The 10939-nt window shown below is 47.8% G+C and overlaps 2 protein-coding genes across 3 annotated transcripts; both read left to right on the forward strand.

Moving 5' to 3' along the window:
* Nucleotides 1-1394: 1394 nt before the first annotated feature.
* On the forward strand, nucleotides 1395-3629 carry LOC122416529 (uncharacterized). Of its 2 annotated transcripts, XM_043429571.1 has the most exons (6): nucleotides 1395-2136; nucleotides 2220-2417; nucleotides 2500-2655; nucleotides 2734-2958; nucleotides 3082-3140; nucleotides 3214-3316. In XM_043429571.1, the coding sequence occupies exons 1-5, from the start codon at nucleotides 1659-1661 to the stop codon at nucleotides 3132-3134; spliced, it is 1110 nt and encodes a 369-aa protein (XP_043285506.1). In that variant the 5' UTR covers nucleotides 1395-1658; the 3' UTR covers nucleotides 3135-3140; nucleotides 3214-3316. The 2 variants fall into 2 exon arrangements, with proteins under 2 accessions (XP_043285506.1, XP_043285505.1); XM_043429570.1 differs by lacking the exon at nucleotides 3082-3140 and having other exon boundaries at nucleotides 3214-3629.
* A 2020-nt stretch (nucleotides 3630-5649) lies between these two features.
* On the forward strand, nucleotides 5650-6903 carry LOC122416554 (uncharacterized). The gene has a single exon (XM_043429623.1). The coding sequence runs from the start codon at nucleotides 5650-5652 to the stop codon at nucleotides 6901-6903; it is 1254 nt and encodes a 417-aa protein (XP_043285558.1).
* Nucleotides 6904-10939: the final 4036 nt, after the last annotated feature.

Below are 10939 nucleotides of genomic sequence, written 5' to 3' on the forward strand. Positions count from 1 at the left end.
ACAGGGCTGTCAATGTACTTGTCCCGAGACTCTACCGAGTCTCTTGATATTCCTCTAAGCAAAAATTGGGGGAGGGGCATTTTGAAAAAGAAATCTTGTCGGAACTTGCGCCACAATACAAAATACGTACCACCGGACACATAAATTTGTCATTAGTGTTACATGTAAACATCTTTCGTCACGGAGTCCGATAATTAAGATCATCTTCGGCAAGAGCACTTTAAAAAGAAAATTCCGTTCAATCTGATATACCAGAAACATAAATCAGTCATTGGAGGGTATGGTGTAAAAAAATCTTTTGTCTCTTCAAAGTGCCGCCGCAACCCCGCTGTGCGAGAACCTTCCCCTCCACATGCCGTGCAGCTCCGCAACGGTCCCCGCGCTCCCCCGTCCCCGCTCCCCCCTGAGAGCCCCATGGTTAGAACTGGTATAGCCTTACTACTGACGTCGTCGTGCAGCGTCATCAGAATTGCACGTGCACCGGCCGAGAGCTCCAGAGCTGTAACGTTGATAGAGCACAGCCTCTCGCCCACACCCTGAGACATGATACATCTTCTCGCTCACTCTCTCTCTTGTGAAGCGCACGAGCGCGAGAGCAGCAGCAACAGCATATACCCTCTCGCTCACACTCGCGACACCGTGCATTCTCTCACTCGCTCTTTCGCTAGATGTAGAGGCACAGCGCTTCAGAGTTGTAGCAGTGATACCGTATACCGTCTCGCTCGCTCCAGCGTCATGATACATCCTCTCTCTCTCGTGAGGGACAATACTCGAGCATTTGAGAGTCGTGGCAATGATAGCGCATGCTATCTCACTCGCACCCGTGCCGTGATAAACCCTCTCGCTCGCTCTCTCATGAGATGCGAGGCCCTGCGCTCTCGCGATGTCGTCGTGCAGCGTCATCAGAATTGCACGTGCATCGGCCGAGAGCTCCAGAGCTGTAACGAGGATAGAGCACAGCCTCTCGCCCACACCTGGAGACATGATACATCTTCTCGCTCACTCTCTCTCTTGTGAAGCGCACGAGCGCGAGAGCAGCAGCAACAGCATATACCCTCTCGCTCACACTCGTGACACCGTGCATTCTCTCACTCGCTCTTTCGCTAGATGTAGAGGCACAGCGCTTCAGAGGTGTAGCAGTGATACCATATGCCGTCTCGCTCGCTCTCGTCACACCGATCCTTTAGCGAGCAATCCTCTCTCTCGCTCTCCCGTGAGACGCGATGCTTTATACAGAGCTGTCAAAACGACGCATACGGCTGTAGCCTCTTGATGCCTCTAAACAAACCCCATCGATATATATTCTTTATTATATGCTATTTTTGCGGATTCAACCGATTCACTTATGAAGGGCGTATCTCCGAGGGCTAAAGACGCAGCTCGGTCTTCGGGAGAAGATGCTATACAGGAGATGGAGCAATATGCTCGGAAATATGCTTGCAGGCATAAACAAAGCTGTCTCACTCGTGCGCGTGCTTTTTCACGCAAACACCGGGGACCATGCAGAGTACTGTTAAACTTCAGCGACTGCTCCTTTGCTGTCTTGAAAAAAGTATCGCTAGCATTTTAATTATGATTCACACCTATCTTCTCGCTCGAGATATGTCAGTAGCGATTCAACCGTCATATAGAACGGTATTTAACGATTATCCCTTACAATGTCGGATGAATCAGTGCGTTCTTGTATTTTGGGTCTTTTACGTCTAACAAAACCGCATAGCGCTCAGCTGAGACGTCGGTGTAACGACCTATGGTGTTACGAGCTGCTGCGTTTATCGGGTGATCGACTCGTGAACAGACTTAAATACGTAATCTGGTGGGCCCCTTTACGTGCTCTAGTGGTGGCCTATAACAGAGGCATATTAAGTGGTCAACGAGTGCTGGGTGTTGTGTATGAGGAGTTACAGCGCCGCGGTGTTTTAGAAGCTCCCCGCGTAAGAGGCCTTGTCGATGAAATCAGATGTAAGTACCATTATCTCGATAAATCACTGTTGTTGGCGGTTAGCAATACAGCAGCTATTTTTACCATAGGCTATCGGCAGTTTTACGATGCGGGGAGTGACGAAGAAGAGGCTCTCGCTGAGGCGACGAGAGCTGTGGAGGAAACGGATCTAGAGCGTCAAACCGCCCTCTACCGTGCGTATTCAACTCTGTTTTGGCGTTATTATCCTCGATTTTCGTTTTTAGACATAAAAACTACTGGGGCGGTATTTTTTCAGAACCGCTGCATGAGGAGGGGGTAGGGGAAGAGCCTAGAGCGAGCACCTCGGCAGCACCGGCCGAGCCGATACCGCAGGATTTCACCATAGGCTATCGGCAGTTTTACGATGCGGTGAGTGACGAAGAAGAAGAGGCTCTCGCTGAGGCGACGAGAGCTGTGGAGGAAGCGGATCTAGAGCATCAAACCGCCCTCTACCGTGCGTATTCAGCTCTGTTTTGGCCTTATTATCCTCGATTTTCGTTTTAGATATAAAAACTACTGGAGCGGTATTTTTTCAGAACCGCAGCATGAGAAGAGGGCTGAGGAAGAGCCTAGGGCGAGCACCTCGGCAGCATCGGCCGAACCGATACCGCTGCAGCCCGATTCTGATGACGACGAGGCGTCGACTATTCTCAACCCTTCCTTGATGTTTAGCGATCGGTCTGATATACTGGGTAAGCATAGTCGTACAGTGATAATAAAATAAAAATAAACCGCGTTAATAAACAGAAATTATGAAATAACCCAAACAGCTGTGTACCGGCAAGCCACAGCTAACGATGACGACGGAGCGATAGCGGGTTCATCGTATCACCACCATCGTCAGCAGGAAGATGACCTCGTACAGCCCGAGAATCAGCTGGGGGTGTATCCGATGGATGCTCAACAGGAGGAGGAGGAGGAGCGTCTAAACGAGGAGCGATTAGAAGCTAGACGCTTCGGCCTATGGTTTCAAGAGCTGATGGAGTGTGATTCAGGTAAAGAAATAATAACGTCTTCTCTCTCTTTCTCCCTCACTCGCACGCTTTCTCTCTCTTTATCTCTAGCCCTTGCGGTATATACAGGATATGTTTAAAAAGGCTTTATTACATTTACCACAGGGTACTCGTCAGTTGACTCGTCAGCTGACTCGTTATTGGCGTACCGCGATTAGTACGAGGTAAACTAAAGTTACAATATGCCTTTTTATCGGCGATCTCTACTCTATAACTCACGCCTTTGTTTGATTACAGATATACAAACGGGCGGGGGAAGAACGCGCAATACACAGGAGGGCGGATCATCATCACGCACGATACAGCCCGTTATTTCAAACGTTTTCAACTACGTGGTCGGGAGATAACATTGCGTATCCGCCAACCTCACGCTGGCACAAACGTGACAGCATGGCTTGAAGGAGCATTCCGCGATCTTCGGACGCATCTCACGAGTCACTGTGAGGGTGGTGACTACGCAGGGATCTCGTTCTCCGCGAGCTGCTTAGCACACGGCCCCGTTTGGCTTTCATTCCGTCCTGTCCGCGCCTATACATTTGTAGATATCTGGCAATTAATAACAAACATAGCTCAAAGTGCAGCGTCTCTGGATATTGACATATAAAAGTATGTATCGTTAAAGGTTTGGAGGGTAGGGGGCGAAAAGGTTTGACACACGAGGGCGTTGCTAAAAAATCTATTTTAACGATTCGAAATACCGACAATCTGTGTCTACCGCGCTCGTTAGTAACAGCACGCGCGTACGCGGAAAGGGGTGAGATACGCTCGGGGGGTCTGCATTCTAGATGGCAGCGTATACGACAGATTAACGGGTCCCTTCAAAAAGAGGCGGCGCTTGAGCTCACGAGAAGCGCAAATGTTGTTATACAGCCCGCTGGCTGTGGTATGCGCGAAATTGCTATATACCAGAATTATTTGGCTCGCGAGGGGTTAGCTATCGTGGTTTTCGAGTTTTTGACTTTAGGGCGACGCGAAAGACCGGTGTTTGACGGTACACAGACGGTTATGGATACAGTAGGCTCAGTCCGGCACACGCTATACATTCTGTATTATGAGCGGTCGCATCATTTCCAGCCTATCTTGAATCTGCGTGGTGCTGTAGGCAGCTTAAACTTCTGCGCAATCTGTAACACCCGTTCTCGTCGGGATCATAGATGTTTAAAAAAGAAATGCCCTCGCTGCCTTCAAGCACCACCCTGCGCTCTGGGCGCAACTGCCGCGATCAGATGCGAGACATGTAACCGCGATTTTTATGGGAAACAATGTTTAGAAAATCACAGTTCTATTACCATCCGTCGTAAACGCAGGGTAAACACTGTTTGCGAGTCTCTTCAACGGTGCCGTAACTGCTTTCGCTCGATAAGACCTTTAGAGAAAAAGACGCATGTGTGCGGGGTGGGCTTCTGTAAAACGTGTAAATCGCAGCAGCCCTATAATCACCTGTGCTATATGAGGCCTATTCGCGTCGATGAGAAGTCAAAAGAGAACATATTCATATTCTATGATTTTGAAACGCAGCAGTGTACTCCTGTAAAAGGTGATCCTGCAACGCGTGTTCACGAACCGAATCTTTGCGTAGCTCAGCGCGTCTACACCAGGTGCTGCGATAACGCTTCTATAGACGAGCCGTGCGAGCATTGCGGGGATCACGAGTTTATATTTAGGACGAACCCTGTGTGTCAACTTGTGGAGTTAGCCATGCAGAGTATCCCGGGCTTCTCTCGCATATTTTTAATAGCCCATAACGCCGGTGGCTTCGACGCCCAGTTTATCCTGCGCTACTTCATCGAGGAGAAAAAAACGCAGCTCCCGTCTTTAATAATGAACGGCACTAAAATCATCACAATGCGCGTTGGCAAACTCGTGTTTCTCGACAGCTTGAACTACTTTCACATGCCTCTGAGCGCACTGCCTAAATCTTTCGGTCTAAAAACTGCTCTCGCCGAAGGATCTTTTCTGCATCTGTTCAATAGACCAGAGAATCAAAATTATATCGGGCCGATGCCGCCCGCAGTCGATTACTCTCCCGACACTATGCGCCCGGAGGAACGCGAGCGTTTTTTTGCATGGTATAACGCGTTAAAGAATGCCTCTTATGTATTTAACTTTTCAAACGAGCTCATAACCTATTGTAAAAACGACGTTACGATATTGAGACAAGCCTGTGTGGTTTTTCGGAAAATGTTCATGGACAGCGGACGCGTTTGCCCGTTTAGCGAAAACACAACAATCGCGTCCGCCTGCATTCAAATCTTTCGAAAAAATTTTTTAAAACCTAACACGATCGGTATTATACCTACGGGTGGCTACAGATGGGCTCACAATCAGTCAAAAAAAGCGATCTCTTGGCTCGTGTGGATGGAGCATTCTTTAAATCGTCGTATCATTCACGCAGGACGCTCGCGCGAGTTTAAATTGCCTCAAAATTTATTAGTAGACGGCTACTACGAAACACCTGATTCAACCCACGTGTTATAGTTTTACGGTTGCTATTGGCACGGGTGCTTGAGCTGTTTCACTGTAAACAGAGACCGTAAACAAAGCGACGGTGATACATTGAACGAGCGTCTCGAGAGAACAAACACTATATCGCAGAGAATCCGCTCAAGCGGCTACACGTTAACCGAGATTTGGGAGTGCGCGTATGACCGGATGATAAAAACAGATTTAGAGATGAGCGCTTTTGTGAGTGATCACGCTCTGGTTCGAGCGGAGCCTCTCAATCCGCGCGATGCTTTTTTCGGTGGTCGCACGGAAAACATGGTCACTCTGTACGATGTGAAAGACGGGGAGCAGATACGATATGTTGACGTTTGCTCTTTGTACCCATACATCTGCAAGTACGGTAAATATCCGGTGGGCCATCCAACGGTATACGTCGGCGACGAGTGCAGGGCGTTGACAGGTCCCGAAAATAATATCAGTCTTTCCCGCGTCGAGGGCCTTGTTAAATGTACAGTGCTTCCACCGCAAAATCTTTATCATCCGGTGCTGCCGGTGCGAATGCACCAGCGCCTGTTATTCGGGTTATGTCGTAGCTGCTGCGAAACAATGAACCAGGACGCGTGTCCTCATGAAGACCCCGCGGAGCGTGTATTTAGCGGTACATGGGTGGTGGATGAATTGCGAAAAGCTATTGCGTGCGGGTATAAAATATTAACCGTGAGCGAGATTTGGCAGTATGAGATAACGCAGTACAACCGCGATACACAGGAGGGGGGCCTTTTCACCGGGTACATAAACACTTTTCTTAAAATCAAACAAGAGGCTAGCGGTTGGCCCGAGGGTTATACAGGTGATGAGGCTGCCCAAGACCGTTATATAACTTCTTTTAAGACAGCCGAAGGGGTTCAGCTGGAGCGTAGTGCGGTAGCGAAAAACCCGGGGCTGCGCTCGGTAGCCAAACTTTGTCTTAACTCCTTTTGGGGTAAATTTGGACAACGCGAAAATTTACCTCAAACAGAAATAGTGTCGACACGCGAAAAACTTATGGAGTTGCTAAACAGCCCCGAGCACGAGATCACTGGTATGCTACCTGTTAACAACCAGGTGCTGTATATTAATTATACGAAAACCGATGATGCTGTAATACCGTCTAATATAGCAAATACTGTCATAGCTGCATACACCACAGCCCAAGCCCGTTTAAAACTTTACACCTATCTCGAACCGCTGGGTGAGCGTGCTCTGTACTGCGACACCGATTCCGTTATTTATGTCACGAGAAAAGAGCCTGGAGAGTATGAACCGCCAACGGGTCAATTGCTAGGGGATTTAACCGACGAGCTAAGCTCTTACGGCGAGGGCAGTTGCATTAAGTCTTTCATCTCAGGCGGCCCTAAATTTTATTCTTTCATAGTTAATACACCGAGCAGCGCGGAAAGCGAGGTTTGCAAGGTTAAAGGTCAATTACATGGTTTTGCCTAGCAATAGTAGTATGGATTATTATCCCGATAATGTAACAACACGGTATACCACACATCTACCGCAGCGTATGTCTCTTCACGGTAGTTGGGCTGTTTCATTAACTGAGATCCATATACCCGCAACCATTTTACACGTGCCTACCGATGGCAAGCGAAATTTCCTGAATATGACAATGGAGCAGGCGGTTGGTATCTCAACGAAGTACGTACCTATCGAGGGCGCGCGAAACCTCCTGAGTGTGACAACGAGGCAGCCGGCTGGTACCCCGGTGAAGTACGTGCCTATCGAGCGCGAGTTGGCGACCGGTGTTTCAACGGCGTTTGCTTTTAAGGAAGATAACGCCTGTGTACCACCCGGTGTATACCATAGCATAGGGACATTGCTCGAGGCTATTAACGAAATACCTTATGTCACGGGCCATTTGAAATTCAAGTACGCCCGCAACGGGTATGTGACGGTGAAGCGCGTCTGCGAATCCTGTAAGAACCTGGAGCACACCTTTTTTTCTCCGACGTACTGAGCAAGGTTTTAGGGTTCACCGAAACAGGAGGCGTAGTAGTACCCCGTGGAGGATACACTGCTCAGAGGCCTGCCAATTTAGCCAACGGAACCCCCAACATGATGTACGTTTATACCGATATCTGTGAGCCCTATATTACCGGTGATGTTCGCACACCATTGCTACGTGTTGTGCCTGTTGCTATCGCCGATGCCCATAATTACGGATCTGTGAGGATAAGAAGCTTCTCGCCACCGCGTTATATTCCCTTACTACATACTAGTTTTCAAACAATAACCATTGATATAAGGGATGAGTTTGGCGAGCCAATACCATTCGAGCACGGGACGCTGACGGTGACGCTACAGTTCAAACGTATAGATTGACCTGGGTGTATCTACAATGGATTACTATGACGAGTACTTCGACGTGCAAACGGGGAGTGGGGCTCGAACAGGCTATGGTGGTATCAGCCATGTGTATATCGGCTCACCAAACCAGCGAGGTCATGGTATTGGAAGTTTTTTAGGGAGTCTCTTTCGACGTATCATACCTCTCTTGAAACAGGGGGCTCGGACTGTTGGTAGAGAGGCGCTTCGCTCGGGGGTTAACATGGCCTCTGATGTCGTTAACTCCGGCATACAACCGAGAGAAGCGTTTCAAACGCGCCTGCGCGAATCAGGACAAAACCTGAGGCGTAAAGCTGAGGAAAAAATTACATCGCTCATGAAGGGCTCCGGCTATAAAGGCAGCAAAATTAATAAACTGATGCATTCTGCTGCGGGGAGCGTATCACGGCGCAGCTTTGTGAAAAGAAAGGCAGTGAAATCGCGAAAACGTTCAAGCGGCGGTGGCGCGAGAACGAAGTGTGTTAAGAAGAGGAAGAAGGTTGTGAGAGGTAGAAGATCATCGGCTAAACCACGCGTCACGAGACGTAACAAGAAGCCAAGAGCAGTTACGGATATTTTTGCTTAAACTGAGCTCTGAAAAATGGCGTTCCTACACGCACACTCGTGCGAGTGTCTTAAGTCGGAGCTTGAATTATTTTCATTACCGCCAACCCAGACAACGATCGAGGGGACGCACTCTGTATACTACAAACCAGTCTCATCTCTGACGGATGATTCACCGATAGAATTTGTCGTCCCAGGCCAGGGGGATGAGTACATTGATCTCGCGCATACAATGCTAAGTATTGCGTTAAGATAGATGCTCCAGATTATAAAAAGGCAGGGGGGTTAGAGGGCGTGTCACCCGATGTAGGACCTGTCAATAATCTCCTACACTCAATGTTCAGCCAGATCGATGTATTTTTGAATCAAAAACTTGTGTCTCCTCCCAACAATGCTTATGCTTTGTGACGGATTTTTCCAAGCCCCGAAAAATGCCACAAAAGTCTGGCTCTCTTTCCCGTCGATTTTAAACAAAATCTAATGATGGAAATTTTAAAGTTGGGCGCCAGTCGCAAAGCGACTCGACGACAAAGAGAGAGAGACGTAAAGTTGACCAGCTTGCGATCAGCGGGATGGGCGGGGTGACCTCGAGAATAATTAAAACACAAAAATTACGTTTGGAAATAATAATAACAAATTTAATCTTAAAGTCGGAAAATATAAGAAAAATGACAACAGAAATACGCACGCTCGGGATAAGTTCCAGTCGCAAACAAATTTACATTATTTCGCTCAAGAAAAGAGTTTATCCAAATTTAATTTATCGAAAGATTAACACGGGAGAACGAAAATATAACGATCACGCGAGTCTACTGAACCACGGGGGAAGAATCGCGAACTCACACACTCAAAATTCTCGCACGCTCACACACAAAATTGGTCGGGATCCTACATCCTCTACAATCTAAACCGAGCTCGAATTTATTCTCTCCGTGGATCTACTCACGGTCGAGAAAATAAATTTTAAGATGAAAACGAAATTATCGATGTTTTATTCGCAATACCGAGCCCCCGATATTCGGTTACTCGGTCGAGCTATCGAACGTTGTTCGCGTCAAATCATCCCGACCCAGTCACTCACACACGCACGCAATTACACAATTTCGCGACCCTTCAGCCCGGGAAACAACTTACACCAATCGGGAACAATTATTTACCAAACGCGAAACTTGGAAACGCGAAACACGAAAATTGGAGATCTCGAGTACGGCCACGATTACTCTTCGACACAAAATTTTACTTTAACTAACACGAAACGCTAAACGGGCGACCGCGGGAACAAAAATCGAAAGAGCCGACAAAGAAACGCGTGACAGAGTCGTTATCGTGACCAAATTTCTCTCAACACAAGAGAAGGACGGTAATTCTTTTAATTATGCACGATCACGAAAAATATGACCCGGGAAAGATGTTCGAGGGCCCACCAACCAAACCAGAAAGTGACAAGGAAGGAACTCACGGTGTTTCTTCCCATTTTCGCGACACGTCCTCTCTGCTCGATACTTCACGAGAATCTCCTCGAGAACCAGAACGTTACGCGTAACGAGGATTTTGTCTCCCGCCCCTCTCCTAATTTCGAATACTCCCGAAAATTATTGACAGGTCCGGCGCAATTACAAAATTGGTCCGAGCGTTAGACAGGGCCCCAGAATGAGTTTGAAAATCGGGAAATGCTACACACGATGTCAATGCATTTTACCCCTGGCTCGACCATTATATTTTTACGCAAGAAAACGGACCGTGGAGTTCGCATAATTCACGGGACCTCGCGAGAATGATGCGATGATCGCCGTTCGATGATTGTCGACGGGAAAATCCGGCGGGTACGACGGCCCTGGCGTAACGATGGAAAAACAACCAAGTCCTCGATGCCAAACGAATATTTTCCAACTCGAATATTCTCGAGCCTTCCGTGAGATTTCCGTTGCCTCGTCCTTGTATCAACAACAGAATGCGAAGTCCTTTCTCTCTCTCTCTCTCTATCTTTCTCGGGATCACTCACATGAAAAAAATGTATTCCAAGACGCAAATTAATAAAATATTAACAAAACTATCGCCCTAAGCAAGCCCTGTGAGATAATCGTGTGGCCGAAGTATCGAGCAGGAGCTATGGGAGCGCTCTCCTTCTGATACTCTATGCTTTAGTGACGGTCAAAAATAAAAAACCGTCACAGCTTATAGAGCTTATATTGAAACTCTATTGAACTACGCGTACGCCGCGAAGACCTCGCATCTTACGAGCGCTTTATGGTATAGTGATACAGAGGGAGCAATGGATGATAAGGGTGATGGTAACAAAGGACTTGTAGAGAGACGGGATGCATTAGGCAAGGATAGAACGATCGATCTTCTTGGACATCTGCATTGTAACATCTTCAATCAGGAGAGGTTTTTGCTGAACGGTGTTGAGATGCGTTTGCGACTCGTGCAGAACAATAGCGCTTTCTGTCTCATGACTGATTTGAAAAACTGTAAAATCCGCATTACAGAAGCATCGCTAATCGTGCGACGCGTTAAGATAGCGCCCGGTATACTCCTGTCTCATGCGAGAGCTCTGTCTAAATCTACAGCAAAATATCCGCTG

The sequence above is a fragment of the Venturia canescens genome, chromosome 9 (assembly GCF_019457755.1).
Source record: "Venturia canescens isolate UGA chromosome 9, ASM1945775v1, whole genome shotgun sequence".
Lineage (NCBI taxonomy): Eukaryota > Metazoa > Arthropoda > Insecta > Hymenoptera > Ichneumonidae > Venturia > Venturia canescens.